At 40.8% G+C, this 23809-nt stretch overlaps 1 protein-coding gene across 2 annotated transcripts in view; it reads left to right on the forward strand.

Annotated features, from left to right (window-relative positions):
* The window catches only part of OCRL (OCRL inositol polyphosphate-5-phosphatase), a 353818-nt gene that overhangs the window by 158367 nt on the left and 171642 nt on the right, over positions 1 to 23809 (forward strand). For both annotated transcript variants that reach the window (XM_053699401.1, XM_053699402.1), the window contains exons 5-6: positions 21198 to 21311; positions 22549 to 22656. In XM_053699401.1, coding sequence (XP_053555376.1) covers positions 21198 to 21311; positions 22549 to 22656 — 222 coding nt within the window. The remainder of the gene's footprint in view (positions 1 to 21197; positions 21312 to 22548; positions 22657 to 23809) is intronic.

The following is a 23809-nucleotide window of genomic DNA, read 5'->3' on the forward strand; positions in this document are numbered from 1 at the left end:
TCTAATCGTATATTTATTACAGTATGTGGAAGTCTTTTAACAATTAATCCATACGATATTTGCACTTACTGCGTTTACAGTATTTAAGCATAGATATATGTTACCACACTAGTTTAGAATTTTTTATGTTGTTAATGCTTACATTATATCATTCCATTCAAAGTGCAGGCAATTCATAGCTAAGCTTAATATCACTCGATATTCCTCCAATCACAACACTACTATCGATAGGCGTGTGCCGAAATACAAGCTGATTGGCTGTCATGGAGGCGGAGGTTCCCGGAAATGTACCGGATTGTTAGAGAGCAATTGTTCTATGGATATTTAAGTCCTGCACCCCGAAGCCTCTGCTTACTCATTTTTTCAAAGAAAGTGTAACATTGAGAAAGGCGATATTAGAGCCGAAACGCGTTTGTTCCGCACTTTTGATTATAGGTCAACCATTCACTCCAGCCACCTGACGCCGATGTTTCCAGTTCTCGGCCAGGAAACAGAAGAGTGTTTGGCGGCCATATCTTACTTTTAAACTTTAGTTTAATACATGGTTGTGGGTAATTTAAAGGTAATTTAAAGGTTCCTAGGGATATTTATCCTAGATTTTAAACATAAATAATAAAGTATGTATGTTTTTATTTTTTGACTTTTTTGAGTGAGAGTGAGTGCTATAGTAACCCCTTAGCTGCCTATTCCTTGTTAGTCCTATATCAAAAGATATCCAAGGAATTGAGAATGCCAATCAGCAGTGTTCAAACTCTAATCAAAAAGTGGAAAATGAGGGGATCTGTTGAAACCAAACAAAGGTCAGGTAGACCAACTAAAATTTCAGCCACAGCTGCCAGGAAAATTGTTCGGGATGCAAAGAAAAACCCACAAATAACTCCAGGTGAAATACAGGACTCTCTGAAAACATATGGTGTGGCTGTTTCAAGATGCACAATAAGGAGGCACTTGAAGAAAGATGGGCTGCATGGTGGAGTCGCCAGAAGAAAGCCATTACTATGCAAATGCCACAAAGTATCCCGCTTACTATATGCCATACAGCACAGAGACAATCCTCAAACCTTCTGGCACAAAGTCATTTGGAGTGATGAGACCAAAATTCAGCTTTTTGGCCACAACCATAAACGCTACATTTGTAGAGGAGTCAACAAGGCCTATGATGAAAGATACACCATTCCTACATTGAAACACTGAGGTGGATCGCTGATGTTTTGGGGATGTGTGAGCTACAAAGGCACAGGAAATTTGTTCAGAATTGATGGCAAGATTAATGCAGTACGTTATCAAAAATTACTGGAGGAAAATGTGCATTCATCAGCCTGGAAACTGCGCATGGTACGTACTTAGACATTCCAACATGACAATGATCCTAAACACAAGGCCAAGTTGACCTGCCATTGGCTACAGCAGTATAAAGTGAAGGTTCTGGAGTGGCCATCTCAGTCTCCTGACCTCAATATCATTGAGCCACTCTGGGGAGATCTCAAACGTGCAGTTCATGCAAGACAGCCCAAGATTTTACAGGAACTGGAGGCTTTTTGCCAGGAAGAATGGGCAGCTTTACCATCTGAGAAGATAAAGAGCTTCATCCACAAATACCAAAAAAGACTTCAAGCTGTCATTGATGTTAAAGGGGGCAATACATGGTATTAAAAACTGGGGTATGTAAATAGTTTCTGTTGTCATTATGATTTAAAAAGAGTAAACACCGTGGTTTGATAATAAATAGCTTTAGCCAAACACTAACCATGAGTGAAAGAAAAGATTTTGTGTTATTCATATTCTCTGAAAAATGGCCAAGAAATCATAAATTCTGCCAGGGTATGTAAACTCTGTGGCCCTGTCTGCATCGGCCAGCGATGGTGCCGATCGTTGCTGGGTGGGAGCAGCAGCAGGGAGGCGGGTGGGCGGTTTATCGCAGGCAGATATATGCCAAAGGGGGGCGGGATCGGGTGCATTGGCGCCGGGAGCATGCACGGGGCGGGGGTAGGAGCAGGTGGGACCGCTACACTATAGAACATAAAGTGTAATGGATGGAGGGAGAGGGTAATTTGGTAAATCTGAGCTGGAAGCTGCTCAAACAGTATGGCAGCGATGCCTCGATGATGAGGCATCCTGCTATACTGTTCCTGACTGCTGGGCTCCATTTTGATCGCTCCCATGGAGCGATCACTTCCGGTTTGACTCCACGTGGAGCCCAGCAGTCCGGCAGAGCATCAGAAGCCATCGGACAGGGTTCTGGTGCTCTGTCCGTAAATAAAAAAATATTAATTTTTTTAATAAAATATTCCCATATAGCCCCCCTCCCCATGTGGCTTTAAAGATGGCGATGCCCAGTGCATCATGGGGCTCCTGGGGGTGTTCCTAGCCTGCCTCATCATAGGGGCAGGCTGGGTTAACCAATCTGAGCTTGCTCTATAATTTAATTTATAATAATAAAAATTCCCATTTGATCATGTCAATATTAGTAAATATTGACACTGATCAGTGTGGATCTCCCTTTCTCTCCTCAATTACGTTTTTATGGGAGAGAGAGAGAGATCTGTGTTGAGAGAGAGATTTAGTTACTTATATTAATTTCAAAATTGTGAGACCCAAAGGTTCTTTTCAGAGCCATTAATACCTAGCTTGCCAGTGATCACTACAAATCACTGGCTCTTGCACAAAAGCACTTTTTTGTTCTGTGCATTTTTTTAGGATTTATTTTTTGTGAGACCCAAAGGCTCATTTCAGAGCCATTTAGTTAATTTATATTAAAATTTTGTGTAGATTTTTTTTTTTTTTAGTAATTTTTTCTCTCTGTGACAGATAAAAATAAATCATGTCACAGAGAACATATAGTGCTGAGGAAGCATATGCCATCCTTGCATCAGAGTCAGACGCCTCTATGTCAGACTCAGACCCAAATTTTGACCCTGCCATATGCTCAGATACATCATTAGATACAGTCTCAACTGATAGTGATGTATCTGTGGCTGCTACCCCCCCCCCCGCTAGCCCCCCCCACCATAAGGAGACGTGTTGCTCCAGCTGCCATTGCTGATTAATGCCTCATCACCAGATGCCAGATATCTCACCCTTCACAGCAAATCCTTGCATCAATGTGGGTGTGGCAGGATATATCCCCCAACAGTTTCTGGGGGTGTTTCTGGGTGATGATGTATTGGGGAACATTGTCGCCCAAACTAATTTATATGCCCATCAGTTCCATGCTGCAAAGCCTGACTCATATTTGGCAAAGAAGCAATGGGCCCCCATCAATGTGCCAGAATTTAAAAAATTCTGAGCATTCACTATGCTGATGGGCATAATAAATTAACCCTCCACCACCTACTGAAGCAGTAACCTCATCTGCTCTACCCCCATTTTCTCCTAGTGTATGTTGAGGAAGTGGTATGAAATGATTCTACATTTCATGCACTTCAGCGACAACTGCCTGTGCCCCCCTAGGAAGCATCCCCAGTTTGACAGGCTGTATAAAATCCGCCCCCTGATTACCCACTTTGCTGCCAGTTTTGCAGAGGCTTATACACCTGGAAGGAGTATGTGTGGCTGAATCCCTGATTAAGTATAAGGAAAGGCTGGGATTCAAGCAGTATATTCCTTCCAAGCGCTCCAGATATGGAGTAAAGTTGTATAAGCTCTGTGAGAACGAGACTTGGTATTTTCAGGCCTTCCTGGTGTATGAGGGAAAGGATAGACACCTTGACCTTCCAGGTTGCCCAGAACATATGGGAACCACTGGCAAGATTGTCTGGGACCTGATATTACCCTTAATGAACAAAGGGTACCACTTGTATTTAGATAATTTTGATACAACTGTCCTTTTGTTCAAGCTACTGTATTACTTTGATACAGTAGCTTGCGTTACACTTAAAAAGAACCGCACAGGTTTCCCAGGACGACTTGCATGCACCCGGCTACAAAGGGGGGAGACCTCATCTCTGCGCCAAGAGGAGCTTTTGGCACTTAAGTACAGAGACAAGAAGGATGTATACCTTCTTACCACCATCCACAATGAGAGGACTGTAGAGGTCTCTGTACGTGGCAGAGCTGAGAGCATAAGGAAGCCAGTGTGCATCAAGGCTTATAACCGGCATATGGGTGTGGTTGATCTGGCAGATCAGCTGCTGCAGCCCTACCTAATTATGTGGAGGACAACGGCCTGGTACAAAAAGGTTGCAGTTTACTTAATGCAGATTGCAACCCACAATGCTTTTGTTGTTCAAAAAAGCAGACCCTGGAATGAAACTGACTTTTTTTAAAGTTTCAGCTCCAGATCATTTCGGGGATTTTGTACCAACGTGCACCTGCTCCCCTGGCGGTGACGGGAGAGAGCAGAGTTGGGGCTACTCCATTTTATTTTCAAAAATCCCCCCTACTGCGGCGAAGCAGAATTCTCAGAAGAAATGCAGTGTGTGTACCAATAGGGGGCAGAGAAGGGACACACCACCTTTTACTGTCCTGATTGCCCTGGACAGCCTGGACTCTGCATTGGGGACTGCTTCAAGCGGTATCACACATAGGTAATTTTTTTTTTTTTTTTTTTACATTTGTCGTTTTGTGTTTTTTTGGGGGGGGGGTTGTTACGTTTACTGTTACTGAGTTTTTGTTTTTTACTTTTACTGTGCCAGATTTTTACATTTCACTGTTCTATTTTTTAATTTTTTATAAGTTCTATAATTGGTGTTGTATTTTACCAAAACCCCTGTCAAACCTATGCATGGTGGGCATGGGTGTACTCAGGGGGTCTTGCAGAAAACAACCTGGAGTGTTTTCTTGCAATAACTTACAACAAGCTCTCCTAAATCATATTCAAAAAGCAATTAGTGTGTAAAAATTAATATTGAAAAATTACCACCATACACTTTCTCCAATTTTTTTGGCTAAAACGGTTGCATCAAAGCACTGCATATACAATACCTTGGGGTGTCAACGTTTCAAAAATATACACTTTCATGGCAATAAATTAAAACTGGGGTATGCAATAGGCCTCAAACTAAAGATAGGACTATCAGAAGAAATACTCTCACTTTCAACTCAAATTACAAGTCATACATTTGTAACTGAACCTTCCCAAAATCCTGGCAAACCTATGTATGGGGGGCATTGGTGTACTCGGGAGGTCTTGCAGAAAAAAACCTGGAATGTTTTCTTGCAATAACATACAACAAACTATCCTAAATCATAGTCAAAAAGCAATGTGTATGTGTAAAATGAAAAATTGGAAAATTACCACAATACACTTTCTCCAATTTTGTTTGGCTTGCATCAAAGCACTCCATATACAATACCTTGGGGTGTCAACTTTTCAAATATATGCACAATTATGGCAAGCAAATAAATTGTGGTATGTAAAAGGACCCCAAAAAGACGATAGGCAAAGAAGATATGTTAAATGTGAAAACAAATATGTCAGACGTTTGGCATTGCACCCCCCAAACAAGCCAACAAACCTATGCATAGGTGGTATCACTGTACTCAGAAGATGTTGGTGAACACATATTGGGGTCTTCTTTGGCAGTAACACATAACAGGAGCTGAGAATCCATGCCTAAAGTACAATGTGTGTGAAAAATAACACAAAAAAATGACTACCCAAAAGTTTGACAAAGACTGGTGGTTGAATTAGTGCACGGAAAGTGTTAAAATACCAGCATTTCAAATACCCTAGGGTGTCTACTTTTCAAAAATATATGGTTTGATGGGGGTAAATTACATTGGCCGACTTCAGAAATGTGTCAAATAGGACATGGGTGCATGGGATGTGAAAATTCCAAGTAGGAAAACTGGAACACGCCTAAAAATAAGGCCTTTTAGCCCCCAGAGAGCCCGACACATGGGTGGTATCACTGTACTCAGGGGATGTTTTTGAAGACATATTGGGGTGTTATTTGGCAGTAACCCTTAACATTCTCAGTAAGTGTATTCTTAAATTGCTATTTGTCAAAAAATCACCAGTTTTTTCAAACTTTGGCATAGATTGCTGGTAAAATGGTTGCATGAAAAGAGTCAAAATACCCCAAGTTTAATACCTTAGGTTATCTTCTTTTAAAAAAATATATACATGTGAAGGGTTATTCAGGGATTCCTGACAGATATCAGTGTTACAATGTAACTATCGCTAATTTTGAAAAAAAAAAATGGTTTGGAAATAGCAAAGTGCTACTTGTACTTATTGCCCTATAACTTGCAAAAAAAGGAAAGAACATGTAAACATTGGGTATTGGGACAAAATTTAGAAACTATGTAGCATGGGTGTTTTTTGGTGGTTGTAGATGTGTTACAGATTTTGGGGTCAAAAAAAAAGAAAATGTAAAAATAGCCTTGGTCCCAGACGGTCAACTAATGGGAAAAGTGCTCTAGTCACGAAGGGGTTATAAACTTCAGTCTGAGGTTTTTAATAAACCAGCTTTCTCTCATATGGCAGCCTACTAGTACTTTCATTAACTTTATCCTGATTATAACTAAGCTAGTGGCCATCAAACATCACAGGTCTAAGTATTTTTTTTTATTTAAGGTTTTCATTTAATAATTTTACATTAGCAACATAATAATATTGTATTTTAATTGAATTACTACTGCATATAGAATATCTGTGTGCCAGCTATAGGTTCCACTGTACACTGGACTAATGTGTCCCATTACATTTGCGTGTCAGGACAAGTAGATTGTCATAAGGGACAAGTAGACTTGGCTACCACTTTAGTCCCTTGGACAAGTAGATTTTTTTTTTTTTAAAGTTTCCACACCCCTGAGGCAGGGAAAAACCTTAGTAATACAGTTCTACTGTTTTTGATTGTAGTAGTTTGTTCAGTAGAGTTTAATTTCAGATCTTACACCACTAAAGTGTTATATACAGAAATGTTTTTATAGACTGAGCTTTACTTTTCTTGGGTGTAAGTTTTAGACACACATGACTTATAGTGCAGCTGGGTTCATAGAATTGAATGATATGTGATCTGTAAGCACTGCACGTTGAACCTTTTAGTGGCTTATAGCCATTTTCTTCCTCTCAACTATAATAAATGCGCCTCACAGCATATTTCAGATTATTTTTCTGATATTTATCCTAAACCATTGTCCTTGAAATATACTAATTTTCACTTTTGAAGGACAGTTTTACAGATGTATATTATGACAACAAGGAAGTACTATATTATAAATATATATTAACTATAGCGTACAACATTAAAGATTCTTGGGGAAATTCCATGTACAGACATCCTGATTACTTTTCTTCAGAATAATTGACCTCTAGCTTGACATCCTGAATGTGAAGGGAGTATTACCTATTGAATACAATGGTCATCCTAACGGGGATCTATTTCATAGGTTCTCTGTTATCGGTCGTAGAGATTCATCTCCTACCTCCCTTTTCAGATCGACGATATACTCTTATATACCATTACCTCTACTGATTCTCGTTTCATTACTGGTTTGGCTATCTACTTTATGTAGATGAGTGTCTTTTGGTAAGTATGTTTTCCTTTTATTTATGACACTCTCAGCTATGGTTTGGCACTTTATATGTAAAGTTTTAAATATAATGTTTGTAATTATATTTGCCATGATTCAGGTTAATCAGTATATTTCCTTCTTACACACTGTCAGTTTAATTTTTTGGGAAATGCATTTATAAATATATATGGAGAGAGAAAAGATTTTTCTTACCTGAAAATTTTTCAAATTGACGTTCTTTTCTAAATTGCGGGCTGTTAGGCTCGCGGGAGCGCAAAATGCTATAATTTATTGCGTCATTCTTGGCGCAAGAATTATGTTTGTTGACGCAATTTCGTCATTTCCAGCGTCTTAGTTGTCGCCGAGAGTTTTCACGTAGTTGCGTCATCTATGACGCTCGTGTTTGTTGCAGACGTTCTTGGCACCAAAAAATATTTTGTCAGTTGTGCGTCATACTTGACGCCAGATTTTTGACATTATTTAAGTCCTTATTTCATTTTGCTTCTGGTTTCCAGAGGCTTATTTTGTTTACATTTTTTCCCATTCCTGAAACTGTCATATAGGGAAATTGATAATTTTGCTTTATATGTTATTTTTTCTATTACATATTGCAAGATGTCTCAAGCTGACCCTGTATCAGAATCTACTACTGGAAACCTGCTGCCTGATGTCGGTTCTACCAAAGCTAAGTGCATTTGTTGTAAACTTGTGGTAACTGTTCCTCCGGCTGTAGTTTGTGCTAGTTGTCATGATAAACTTTCAAAAGCAGACAATATTTCCATTAGTAATAATCCATTACCTGTTGTTGTTCCTTCAACATCTAATGTTCAGGATATTCCTGTTAATGTGAGATAATTTGTTTCTAATTCCATTCAGAAGGCTTTTTCTGTCATACCACCTTCTAATAAACGTAAAAGGTCTTTTAAAACTTCTCATAAATTTGATGAATTTTTAAATGACCAACAGCATTCTGATTTATCTATCTCTGATGAGGATCTATCTGGTTCAGAAGATTCTACCTCAGATATTGACACTGACAAATCCTCATATTTATTTAAAATGGAGTATATTCGTTCCTTATTAAAAGAGGTGTTGATTGCATTAGATATGGAGGAGACTAGTCCTCTTGATATTAAAACCAGTAAACATTTAAATTCGGTTTTTAAACCTCATGTAGTTATTCCAGAGGTTTTTCCAGTTCCTGATGCTATTTCAGATGTAATTTCTAGGGAATGGAATAGACTGGGTACTTCTTTTACTCCTCCTTCAAGGTTTAAGAAACTGTATCCTTTGCCAACTGATAGATTGGAGTTTTGGGAAAAGATCCCCAAAGTTGATGGGGCCATCTCTACTCTTGCTAAACGTACTACTATTCCTACAGCAGATAGTACTTCTTTTAAAGATCCTTTAGATAGGAAACTTGAATCTTTTCTAAGGAAGGCTTATTTATGTTCAGGTCATCTTCTTAGGCCTGCTATTTCTTTGGCTGATGTTGCTGCTGCTTCAACCTTTTGGTTGGAAACTTTAGCACAACAAGTACCAGATCATAATGTGTATAGCATTGTTAAGTTAATTCAACATGCTAATAATTTCATTTGTGATGCCATTTTTGATATCATTAGAATTGATGTAAGATATATGTCTTTAGCTATATTAGCTAGAAGAGTTTTATGGCTTAAATCTTGGAAAGCTGATATGACTTCTAAATCAACGTTGCTATCTCTCTCTTTCCAAGGTAATAAATTGTTTGGTTCTCAGTTGGATTCTATGATTTCAACTGTCACTGGGGGGAAGGGAGCTTTTTTGCCTCAGGATAAAAAATCTAAGGGTAAATTTAGGGCTGCTAACCGTTTTTGTTCCTTTCGTCAAAATAAGGAACAGAAATCTGACCCTTCCCCTAAGGAAACGGTTTCCAATTGGAAGCCTTCTCCAGTCTGGAATAAATCCAAGCCATTTAAAAATTCAAAATCGGCCCCAAGTCCGCATGAAGGTGCGGCCCTCATTCCAGCGCAGCTGGTAGGGGGCAGACTAAGATTTTACAAGGATGTTTGGATCAATTCAATCCAAAATCATTGGATTCAGAACATTATTTCTCAAGGGTACAGAATAGGTTTCAAAGTAAGACCAACATTCAAGATGGTGACTATAAGGACTATTCTGCCTCTTGTTCAACAAGGGCATTATATGTCCACAATAGACTTTTAGGATTCCAAATAGATTCAGTATCCATGGCTTTGTCTCTAACAGACAAAAGACGTCTGAAATTGATTTCAGCTTGTCGAAACCTTCAGTTTCAATCATTCCCTTCAGTAGCTATGTGCATGGAGGTTTTAGGTCTCATGACTGCAGCATCTGACGCGATCCCCTTTGCTCATTTTCACATGAGACCTCTTCAGCTTTGTATGTTGAGCCAATGGTACAGGGATTATACAAAGATATCACAATTAATATCCTTAAATCCCAATGTTCGACTATCTCTGACTTGGTGGTTAGATCACCATCGTTTAGTTCAAGGGGCTTCTTTTGTTCGTCCAACTTGGACTGTGATCACAACAGATGCGAGTCTTTCAGGTTGGGGAGCTGTCTGGGGATCTCTGACAGCGCAGGGGGTTTGGAAGTCTCAAGAGGCGAGATTACCAATCAGTGTTTAGGAACTCCGTGCGATTCTCAGAGCTCTTCAGTTTTGGCCTCTTCTGAAGAAAGAACCGTTTATTTGTTTTCAAACAGACAATGTCACAACCGTGGCATATGTCAATCATCAAGGTGGGACTCACAGTCCTCAAGCTATGAAAGAAGTATCTCGGATACTTGCATGGGCGGAATCCAGCTCCTGTCTAATTTCTGCGGTCCTTATCCCAGGTATAGACAATTGGGAAGCGGATTATCTCAGTCGCCAGACTTTACATCTGGGAGAGTGGTCTCTTCACCCAGATGTGTTTTTTCAGATTGTTCAGATGTGGGGTCTTCCAGAAATAGATCTGATGGCTTCTCATCTAAACAGGAAACTTACCAGGTATCTGTCCAGGTCCAGGGATCCTCAGGCGGAAGCAGTGGATGCTTTGACACTTCCTTGGAGTTTTCAACCTGCTTATATCTTTCCGCCTCTAGTTCTTCTTCCAAGAGTGATTTCCAAAATCATAATGGAGCATTGATTTGTACTGCTGGTGGCTCCAGCATGGCCTTACAGGTTTTGGTATGCGGATCTTGTTCGGATGTCCAGTTGCCAACCTTGGCCACTTCCGTTAAGGCCAGACCTTCTATCTCAAGGCCCATTTTTCCATCAGGATCTCAAATCATTAAATTTGAAGGTATGGAGATTGAACGCTTAGTGCTTAGTCATAGAGGTTTCTCTGACTTAGTGATTAATACTATGTTGCAGGCTCGTAAATCTGTATCTAGAAAGATTTATTACAGAGTTTGGAAGACTTACATTTCATGGTGTTCTTCTCATAAATTCTCTTGGCATTCTTTTAGAATTCCTAGAATTTTACAGTTTCTTCAGGATGGTTTAGATAAGGGTTTGTCTGCAAGTTCCTTGAAAGGACAAATCTCTGCTCTTTCTGTTCTGTTCCACAGAAAAATTGCTAATCTTCCTGATATTCATTGTTTTGTACAGGCTTTGGTTCGTATCAAGCCTGTCATTAAGTCAATCTCTCCTCCTTGGAGTCTTAATTTGGTTTTGAGGGCTTTACAGGCTCCTCTGTTTGAGCCTATGCATTCTCTTGACATTAAATTACTTTCTTGGAAAGTATTGTTCCTTTTGGCCATTTCTTCTGCTAGAAGAGTTTCTGAATTATCTGCTCTTTCTTGTGAGTCTCCTTTTCTGATTTTTCATCAGGATGAGGCAGTTTTGCGGACTTCATTTAAATTTTTACCTAAAGTTGTGAATTCCAACAACATTAGTAGAGAAATTGTTGTCCCTTCATTGTGTCCTAATCCAAAGAATTCTCTGGAGAGATCTTTACATTCTTTGGATGTGGTTAGAGCTTCGAAATATTATATTGAAGCTACTAAAGATTTCAGAAAGACTTCTAGTCTATTTGTTATATTTTCTGGTTCTAGGAAAGGTCAGAAGGCTTCTGCCATTTCTTTGGCATCTTGGTTAAAGCTTTTAATTCATCATGCTTATTTGGAGTCGGGTAAATCCCCGCCTCAGAGGATTACGGCTCATTCTACTAGGTTAGTTTCTACTTCCTGGGCTTTTAAGAATGAAGCTTCTGTTGATCAGATTTGCAAAGCAGCAACTTGGTCTTCTTTGCATACTTTTACTAAATTCTACCATTTTGATGTTTTCTCTTCTTCAGAAGCAGTTTTTGGTAGAAAAGTACTTCAGGCAGCTGTTTCATTTTGATTCTTCTGCTTATAATTTCAGTTTTTTTCATTATAAAGATTAAAACTTTTGATTTGGGTGTGGATTTATTTTTCAGCGGAATTGGCTGTCTTTATTTTTATCCCTCCCTCTCTAGTGACTCTTGCGTGGAGTTCCACATCTTGGGTATTTGCTATCCCATACGTCACTAGCTCATGGACTCTTGCCAATTACATGAAAGAAAACATAATTTATGTAAGAATTTACCTGATAATTTCATTTCTTTCATATTGGCAAGAGTCCATGAGGCCCACCCTTTTTTATGGTGGTTATGATTTTTTTGTATAAAGCACAATTATTCCAATTCCTTGTTGATGCTTTCGCTCCTTTCTTATCACCCCACTTCTTGGCTATTCGTTAAACTGAATTGTGGGTGTGGTGGGGGGTGTATTTATAGGCATTTTGAGGTTTGGGAAACTTTGCCCCTCCTGGTAGGAATGTATATCCCATACGTCACTAGCTCATGGACTCTTGCCAATATGAAAGAAATTAATTTATCAGGTAAATTCTTACATAAATTATGTTATTTCAACCGTCACACTGACTGAACCATATCAGGAAAACTATACACTCACAAATAAGGCACATCATGAACTGCAATTAAGAGAAAAACTCACAAAACAATTAATATTAAAGGGACAGTCAACCATAGAATTGTTATTGTTTTAAAAGATAGATAATCCCTTTATTACCCATTCCCCAGTTTTGCATAACCAACACAGTTATATTAATATACTTTTTACCTCTGTGATTACCTTGTATCTAGGAACCTTCTTCCAGCCCCCTGATCACATGACTGTGACTGTTTATTATCTATTGTCTTAAATTTAGCATTGTATTGTGCTAGATCTTAAATAACTTTCTGTGCCTGAACAGAGTGTTATCTATATAGCCTACGTGTACTTTCTGTCTCTTTGTGTTGAAAAGAGATTTAAAAAGCATGTGATAAGAGGCAGCCCTCAAAGGCTTAGAAATTAGCATATGAGCCTACCTATGTTTAGTTTAAACTAAGAATACCAAGAGAAAAAAGCAAATTTGATGATAAAAGTAAATTGGAAAGTCAATTAAAATTAAAAGTCCTATCTGAATAATGAAAGTTTAATTTATACTTGACTGTCCCTTTAAAACTGAGTAGTTTGTTTCTTGGGCCTTGAAAACGTATGTGCTATCTATCTTACATTATAAGCCAAATTACCCATTAAATAACAAATTGGAAATCCTTTGCCATGCGTTGCATAATTACTATTAATTTAAAGGGATATGAAACCCACAAATTCTCTTTTGTAATTCAGAATGACAACCCAATTAAAATAAATACAAGTTTCCAATTTTACTTCTATTATCAAATTTGCTTAGTTTCCATGGTATTCTTTGTTGAAGAAGATACCTAGTTGTCTGGAGCACTACATAGGAAATAGTGCGGCCATCTAGTGCTCTAGCAAATTGATAACATTGTAGCAAAACAACTGCCATATATAGCTCTAGTACTCTCCCAGTGACACACACACTGGCTCATGTGCATATACTCCTTAAGTGACACACACTGGCTCACGTGCATGTACTCTCCCAGTGACACACACACTGGCTCACGTGCATGTACTCTCCCAGTGACACACACACTGGCTCACGTGCATGTACTCTCCCAGTGACGCACACACTGGCTCACGTGCATGTACTCTCCCAGTGACGCACACACTGGCTCACGTGCATGTACTCTCCCAGTGACTCACACACTGGCTCACGTGCATGTACTCTCCCAGTGACGCACACACTGGCTCACGTGCATGTACTCTCCCAGTGACACACACACTGGCTCACGTGCATGTACTCTCCCAGTGACACACACACTGGCTCATGTGCATGTACTCTCCCAGTGACACACACACTGGCTCATGTGCATGTACTTCCCAAGTGACACACACACTGGCTCACGTGTATGTACTCTCCCAGTGACACACACACTGGCTCACGTGCATGTACTCTCCCAGTGACACACACACTGGCTCACGTGCATGTACTCTCCCAGTGACACACACACTGGCTCACGTGCATGTACTCTCCCAGTGACACACACACTGGCTCACGTGCATGTACTTCCCAAGTGATACACACACTGGCTCACGTGCATGTACTTCCCAAGTGATACACACACTGGCTCACGTGCATGTACTTCCCAAGTGATACACACACTGGCTCACGTGCATGTACTTCCCAAGTGATACACACACTGGCTCACGTGCATGTACTTCCCAAGTGACACACACACTGGCTCATGTGCATGTACTGTACTCTCCCAGTGACACACACACTGGCTCATGTGCATATACTCCTTAAGTGATGCACACACACAGGCTCACGTGCATGTACTCCTTAAATGATACACACACACAGGCTCACGTGCATGTACTCCTTAAGTGATACACACACACAGGCTCACGTGCATGTACTCCTTAAGTGACACACACACACACACAGGCTCACGTGCATGTACTCCCAGTGGTTCTCAACCAAAGTGACCTCAAGGCCCGGTAAATTTTAGCTAGACGTATCCAGGGCCCAGTAGTTTATATATATATATATATATATATATATATATATATATATATATATATATATATATATATATAAATAGTGAGCAGCAGGGGTGGGCTGATCAGCCAGGCAAATAGGACCTGGGCCGAGGGACCAGCAAGTAGGGGGGCCCACAAATGGTATCTCCATGGAATCCTGGTGCATTCCTTAAGCTGGAGTTTTCAGTTGCCCTATCAGTAACTAAGCAAATAAGTGTGGGTTTAGTGGGGGCCCTGGCAGGGGTCTGTAGTTGTGAGGGCCATGGAGTGTGGGGTCTGGCCCTGGAGGTTGGGTGCCCTTTCTCTGGCCCTTAATGTTGGGGGTCCTGGCTCTGGAGGTTGAGGGGCCTGTTGGGGGCAGGGCAGGGAGGCTACCAGGTTCATTTGCATAAAATGTAATACATGTTGGTCAGTGTGAGACAGTGTTCCTGGGGCCTTGATTGGTCTCAGTCTGCCCCTGGTGTGCAGTGGGGTAATAGTGTGCAGTGGGGACATGACAGGTCAGGGCCCACCAGCAGGGCTATCACGGCCCGGCACTGGGCCACGGCCCGGCTGTTGAGAAACCAGGCCTTAAATGATACACACAAACAGGCTCACGTGCATGTACTCCTTAAGTGACACACACATACAGGCTCACGTGCATGTACTCCTTAAGTGATACACATATACAGGCTCACGTGCATGTACTCCTTAAGTGATACACACACACAGGCTCACGTGCATGTACTCCTTAAGTGACACACACACACACAGGCTCACATGCATGTACTCCTTAAGTGATACACACACACAGGCTCACGTGCATGTACTCCTTAAGTGATACACACACACAGGCTCACGTGCATGTACTCCTTAAGTGACACACACACAGGCTCACGTGCATGTACTCCTTAAGTGACACACACACACACACACAGGCTCACGTGCATGTACTCCTTAAAGGGCCATAATACCCAAATGTTTAAACACTTGAAAGTGATGCAGCATAGCTGTAAAAAGCTGACTAGAAAATATCACCTGAACATCTCTATGTAAAAAAGAAAGATATTTTACCTCAAAAGTTCCTCAGTAGCCACATCCCAGTAAAGGATTTCTAAGCAGCATATTAGTATGTCTGTCCTGGGACAGCTGAAAGGATGAGCCTTGTGCACTCTCATCTTATTTCACCAATCAGGTAAAGGAAGTTTGCTATGAAATCTCATGAGATCACAGTAAAAGAGTTCATGACCTCAGCACTGCTGATGCTGATTGGCTGCTGTTCATTTCTTCATTTTTTTTTTTTTTTACCTGCAGCTGAGTATAACTTGTTACACAAAACTTACTCTGCTGAGCTGAGGAGATTGTGAGGTAAAATATCTTCCTTTTTTACATCGAGATGCTCAGGTGATATTTTCCTGTCAGCTTTTTACAGTTATACTGCATCAGTTTCAAGTGATTTAGCATATGAGTATTATGTCCCTTTAAGTGACACACACACAGGCTCACGTGCATGTACTCCTTAAGTGACACACACATACAGGCTCACATGCATGTACTCCTTAAGTAATACACACACACACAGGCTCACGTGCATGTACTCCTTAAGTTAGACACACACACACAGGCTCACGTGCATGTACTCCTTAAGTTAGACACACACACACAGGCTCACGTGCATGTACTCCTTAAGTTAGACACACACACACACACACACAGGCTCACATGCATGTACTCCTTAAGTGATACACACACACAGGCTCACATGCATGTACTCCTTAAGTGACACACACACACACACAGGCTCATGTGCATGTACTCCTCAAGTGACACACACACACACAGGCTCACGTGCATGTACTCCTCAAGTGACACACACACAGGCTCACGTGCATGTACACCTTAAGTGATACACACACACAGGCTCACGTGCATGTACTCCTCAAGTGACACACACACAGGCTCACGTGCATGTATACCTTAAGTGATACACACACACAGGCTCACGTGCATGTACTCCTTAAGTGACACACACACACACAGGCTCACGTGCATGTACACCTTAAGTGATACACACACACAGGCTCACGTGCATGTACTCCTTAAGTGACACACACACACACAGGCTCATGTGCATGTACTCCTCAACTAACACACACACACAGGCTCACGTGCATGTACTCCTCAAGTGACACACACACACACAGGCTCACGTGCATGTACACCTTAAGTGATACACACATACAGGCTCACGTGCATGTACTCCTTAAGTGATACACACATACAGGCTCACGTGCATGTACACCTTAAGTGATACACACATACAGGCTCACGTGCATGTACTCCTTAAGTGATACACACATACAGGCTCACGTGCATGTACTCCTTAAGTGACACACACACAGGCTCACGTGCATGTACTCCTTAAGTGACACACACACACAGGCTCACGTGCATGTACTCCTTAAGTGACACACACATACAGGCTCACGTGCATGTACTCCTTAAGTGATACACACATACAGGCTCACGTGCATGTACTCCTTAAGTGATACACACATACAGGCTCACTTGCATGTATTCCTTAAGTGACACACACACACACACAGGCTCACGTGCATGTACTCCTTAAGTGACACACACACACAGGCTCACGTGCATGTACTCCTCAAGTGACACACACACACAGGCTCACGTGCATGTACTCCTTAACTGACACACACACAGGCTCATGTGCATGTACTCCTCAAGTGACACATACACACACAGGCTCACGTGCATGTACTCCTCAAGTGACACACACAGGCTCACGTGCATGTACTCCTCAAGTGACACACACACACACACACACACAGGCTCACGTGCATGTACTCCTTAAGTGACACACACACACAGGCTCACGTGCATGTACTCCTTAAGTGACACACACAAACAGGCTCACGTGCATGTACTCCTTAACTGACACACACACACACAGGCTCATGTGCATGTACTCCTCAAGTGACACACACACACACAGGCTCACGTGCATGTACTCCTCAAGTGACACACACACACACAGGCTCACGTGCATGTACTCCTCAAGTGACACACACACACACACACACACACACGCTCACGTGCATGTACTCCTCAAGTGACACACACACACACAGGCTCACGTGCATGTACTCCTCAAGTGACACACACACACACAGGCTCACGTGCATGTACTCCTCAAGTGACACACACACACACAGGCTCACGTGCATGTACTCCTCAAGTGACACACACACACACACACACAGGCTCACGTGCATGTACTCCTCAAGTGACACACACACACACAGGCTCACGTGCATGTACTCCTCAAGTGACACACACACACACACACAGGCTCAAATGCATGTACTCCTTAAGTGACACACACACACAGGCTCACGTGCATGTACTCCTTAAGTGACACACACACACAGGCTCACGTGCATGTACTCCTTAACTGACACACACACACACAGGCTCATGTGCATGTACTCCTCAAGTGACACACACACACACAGGCTCACGTGCATGTACTCCTCAAGTGACACACACACACACAGGCTCACGTGCATGTACTCCTCAAGTGACACACACACACACACACACAGGCTCACGTGCATGTACTCCTCAAGTGACACACACACACACAGGCTCACGTGCATGTACTCCTCAAGTGACACACACACACACACACAGGCTCAAATGCATGTACTCCTTAAGTGACACACACACACAGGCTCACGTGCATGTACTCCTTAAGTGACACACACACACAGGCTCACGTGCATGTACTCCTTAAGTGACACACACACACACACACACACAGGCTCACGTGCATGTACTCCTTAAAGGATTACTTTCTGTTATAATTTTTACGCTAAACAACTAACATATTAAAGTTAATAAACATTAATTAAAACCTATTGACCTATATTTTCTCCAAAACGCAGTTTCATAACGTTATAAAAGTTATATCTTTTATTCCCTGATGATGTCACGTTATCCTGCCCACTATTTTCAGCACTGTGTGTTCAAAATACTTAAACCAATGAAATTGTGTTTAAAGCGCCATTTTGAAACCTAGGTATTGTAAACGGATTGGTACAGAGCAAAGGATACCCACGGAGTGGGTTTGGAAAAAAATTATATTTGCAGACAAGATTTCTGATATACGGTAGAGATGTGTTAATGAAATGCTATTGATAAAAAGCGTATTTGGGGTAGTTAGTAACAGGCATAGACAATATTTACTTACAGTGGCCCTTTAAGTGATACACACACAGGCTCACGTGCATGCACTCCTTAAGTGATACACACACACAGGCTCACGTGCATGTACTCCTTAAAGGGACAGTTCACCCAAAAACTTTCTCACCTTTAAATTATTCCCAATGATCCTTTTTACCTGCTAGAGTGTATTAAATTGGTTGCAAGTGGCTCCTTTACTCCTATTTCAGCATTTGAAATAGCTGATTTAGCTTGTGGTTTCCCAACCTATACTGAAAGTTTTGATACTGGCGTATACGCTATTGACAAGCCTAAGTAAACACAGCCAGCAGAAGAGATTACACCCTCAGTGGGGGCATGATAGTTAAGTAATAAAATGATAATTTTCCATTGTTCTCTCTATGTATTGAGCTTTGGTGCTCCAGACAAATATAAGATAAGGAAGCAAGTCTGTGTACATAAAAGTGATAACATAATGAGATCTGATATTACCTGAAGCTCAACCCATTGTAATAGGCTGTGGTTTCAAAGCACAAAACCAGCTACTTAAGATACACAAATAAACCCGAAAATGCAATTTCTCAAATATTTTATACTCTGCAGTTGGTATAACAAGTCATTTAAAATACATTTATGGAAAAACAATTTTACAGTGTACTGTCCCTTTAAGTGACACACACACACACAGGCTCACGTGCATGTACTCCTTAAGTGACACACACACACAGGCGCACGTGCATGTACTCCTTAAGTAATACACATACAGGCTCATGTGCATGTACTCCTTAAGTGACACACACACACACACACACATACAGGCTCACGTGCATGTACTCCTTAAGTGATACACACACACAGGCTCACGTGCATGTACTCCTTAAGTGATACACACACACAGGCTCACGTGCATGTACACCTTAAGTGATACACACATACAGGCTCATGTGCATGTACTCCTTAAGTGACACACACACACACAGGCTCACGTGCATGTACTCCTTAAGTGATACACACATACAGGCTCATGTGCATGTACTCCTTAAGTGATACACACATACAGGCTCATGTGCATGTACTCCTTAAGTGACACACACACACACACACACACAGGCTCACGTGCATGTACTCCTTAAGTGATACACACATACAGGCTCACGTGCATGTACTCCTTAAGTGATACACACATACAGGCTCATGTGCATGTACTCCTTAAGTGACACACACACACACAGGCTCACGTGCATGTACTCCTTAAGTGATACACACATACAGGCTCATGTGCATGTACTCCTTAAGTGATACACACATACAGGCTCATGTGCATGTACTCCTTAAGTGACACACACACACACACACAGGCTCACGTGCATGTACTCCTTAAGTGATACACACATACAGGCTCACCTGCATGTACTCCTTAAGTGATACACACACACAGGCTCACGTGCATGTGCTCCTTAAGTGACACACACACACACAGGCTCACGTGCATGTACTCCTTAAGTGATACACACACACACACATGCTCATGTGCATGCACTCCTTAAGTGATACACACACACAGGCTCACGTGCATGTACTCCTTAAGTGACACACACACACAGGCTCACGTGCATGTACTCCTTAAGTGACACACACACACAGGCTCACGTGCATGTACTCCTTAAGTGACACACACACATACAGGCTCACGTGCATGTACTCCTCAAGTGATACACACATACAGGCTCACGTGCATGTACTCCTCAAGTGACACACACATACAGGCTCACGTGCATGTACTCCTTAAGTAATACACATACAGGCTCACATCCATGTACTCCTTAAGTGACACACACAGGCTCACGTGCATGTACTCCTTAAGTGATACACACACACAGACTCACGTGCATGTACTCCTTAAGTGATACACACACACAGGCTCACGTGCATGTGCTCCTTAAGTGACACACACACACACAGGCTCACGTGGATGTACTCCTTAAGTGATACACACACACAGGCTCACGTGCATGTACTCCTTAAGTGACACACACACAGGCTCACGTGCATGTACTCCTTAAGTGATACACACACACAGGCTCACGTGCATGCACTCCTTAAGTGACACACACACACAGGCTCACGTGCATGTACTCCTCAAGTGATGCACACACACAGGCTCACGTGCATGTACACCTTGAGTGCAACCTTATTGTTTGTGGACAGTTCCTAACTATGCATGCTCTTTAACAAAGGATACCAAGATAATGAAGTGATTTCGAAATTTAAAAAAAAAAAATGTATTCACTATCCAAATAATTAAAGAAAAATTAAGGTTCATATCCCTTTAAAAATGCTTTAGAGATATTATACAAGAAGAAATGAGAATATATTTTGTATTTTATAAAACAGATTGTCTCTGTGAAAGAAGATTTATACTTAACAATTTGTAAGTACATTACAGCTGTCCTCTGTGATGCATTGGTATCAGTATGAAGTAGACCATTGGTATAACATTTATCTATACAACCACATTATGTCTCCATGGCTTCTCTCTATATAACCATATTTGTTTTATATTACTTTTGCAGATGTTTGTAAAGTGAGAATACAGGCTGACCCCTGGTCTGCCGATCGCCTGTTTGAGATTCCTGACGAAGACAAGTGTATGGAGCTGCTTTCAGAAATGCGGATTGTACAGGAAGGTAAGAATGTATTAACTAGCAATAGTCTTTTGTACCAAAGTTTTTCTGTTCACATATTTTTGTGTCAGAGGGGAAGGGGAGAATTTGCATTCATAAAAGAATAGAATGACGTGAAAACCAGTGCTTTTATGGAATTTTATTAGTGAAAATCCAGGGCTTAAAAATTTGTTGAAAATTTATCGCCCAGAATTTGAAGAAATATTAAGGTACAAATCCACCAAATATGAAATTCAAAAATACAAATGTATTCTGAAATACAAACTTTTTAATTAATATATATATCTTTTTTAAATACAATGATCAAAAATTACTATTATTATTATTATCGGTTATATGTAGAGCGCCAACAGATTCCGCAGCGCTATAAACATAGGTGGAATACAAGGATACATTTATAGGGATCAAACGAGTAGAGGGCCCTGCCGAGAGTGGCACTGTTGTAGTCCGCTCTTATGAAGGTGATCTGCAAACAGCTGAGCCTTTTAGGCTTACATGCTAAGAGGGTTCAAGTGGATAGAAATGGAGGAGAGGAATTGGTATAAAGAAAGGTTAGTGTAGGTTGTATGCTTCCCTGAACAATAAAGTCTTTAGGGAGCGCTTGAAAAAAGCTGGTTTAATATTTAAAAATAAATAAATAACAATAAAAGCTTTTCATATAGTAGCATCATTTTGCATTGATATTATCACTAGCTAATAAAATTTTAGGTTTACGTCAAGTAAAATGTTTGTTTGTTTTAATCTTTATCATATGACACCCCAATCCACATGAGAGGTTCAAAAGCCTGCAAAAAGACAGTGTATGACAGATGCGAGACATGGGGTACACACTGCGCGACAGACACGTGAGACAAGGGGTACACACTGCACGACAGACACGTGAGACACGAGATGCATGACAGGCACACGTGAGACACGAGATGCATGACAGGCACACGTGAGACACGAGATGCACGACAGGCACACGTGAGACACGAGATGCATGACAGGCACACGTGAGACACGAGATGCACGACAGGCACACGTGAGACACGAGATGCACGACAGGCACCCGTGAGACACGAGATGCACGACAGGCACCCGTGAGACACGAGATGCACGACAGGCACCCGTGAGACACGAGATGCAAGACAGGCACACGTGAGACACGAGATGCACCCTGCACGACAGATTCAATATTTTTTTTTCTACTAAAGGAAAACCATTTCATATCCCTTTAATGGAATTTTTTTTTTTTCAGGGCAGGAGAAACCTGTTCGGCCTGAGAAAAAAGAATCATCTAATTGGTACCAACCAGCAGTGACCCCAGATAGTATACCTGGGCCATCTTCACAAAGTTCTGTTTCTGGTGGGTTTATAAATTGCTGCGGAAAACTCTCTAATAAGGTGCTTCATAAACAATATTATTTTATTCTATTTCTAAGGATTTTGCTCTTGAATATAGTGCATTTCCTTTCAGTAAAATGAAAATGAGTTAAAGGGATAGAAAACCCCAAAAATGTATTTTATGATTTGGACAGAACATACAATTTTAAACAACTTTTCAATTTATTATTTTATCAAATTTGCATCATTCTCTTGTTATCCTTTGCTGAAGGAACATCATTGCACTACTGGCAGCTAGCTGAACACATGTAGTTAGCCAATCACAAGAGACAAATGTGTGCTGGCACCAATCAGCAGCGGCTCCCACTAGTGTAAGATATGTGCGTATTGTTTTTCAACAAGGGATACCAAGAGAACAAAGCACATTTGAAAATAGAAGTTATTTTTAAAATGTCTTAAAATTGCATTCTTTCTGAATCATGCAAGTTTAATTTTGAATTTCCTATCCCTTTAATACTAATGCTTGATAATATGTAACGTCCTTACAAAAGTATTATGTTTTTGAAACGTAAAGAGACGTATTAAAAAAAGGTCTCCCTTTTAATGTGTTCCCAATGATCTATTTAACAGTACCTGCTGGGGTAATTGATTACAAATAACTCATTTACCATTATTTTGTAATTTGAAATAATTGTTTTTGCCTGTTGAAATCACCACCCATACTGAAAATGTCAATACTGCAGTATTGGTTATAGAAAAGCTATGTAAATGATTCATCAACAGAAATCAACCTCCAAGTGGGACAGGAGAGCCCAAACCATTTGAAATGGTGCTCTGAAGCTGCTTTGAATACAGTAAACTCTTAGCTGCTTACTGGAGCACATTTTCCCTTAAAAGGATCATTGTACTGAAACATTTTTTCTATGATGAATTTTAAAAAGCAGCATGTCCCAAAAACTTGTATTTAATTCCCCCCCCCCCCCCAAACTACTTATGTAAATGGAAACTAATGGTGCAGTATTTTATGAGTTTTTTTGTTTTTTTTTCTACTAATACTCACTGACTGGCTGGTTTATTGGTAGAGAGGGGCAAACTTCTGCAAGCATTACTAGAGAAATTCGATTTGAAATGGATTTGTTAAAGGGACATGAAAACCAAATTTTTTCTTTCACGAT

Source organism: Bombina bombina, chromosome 1 (assembly GCF_027579735.1).
Source record: "Bombina bombina isolate aBomBom1 chromosome 1, aBomBom1.pri, whole genome shotgun sequence".
Classification (NCBI taxonomy): domain Eukaryota; kingdom Metazoa; phylum Chordata; class Amphibia; order Anura; family Bombinatoridae; genus Bombina; species Bombina bombina.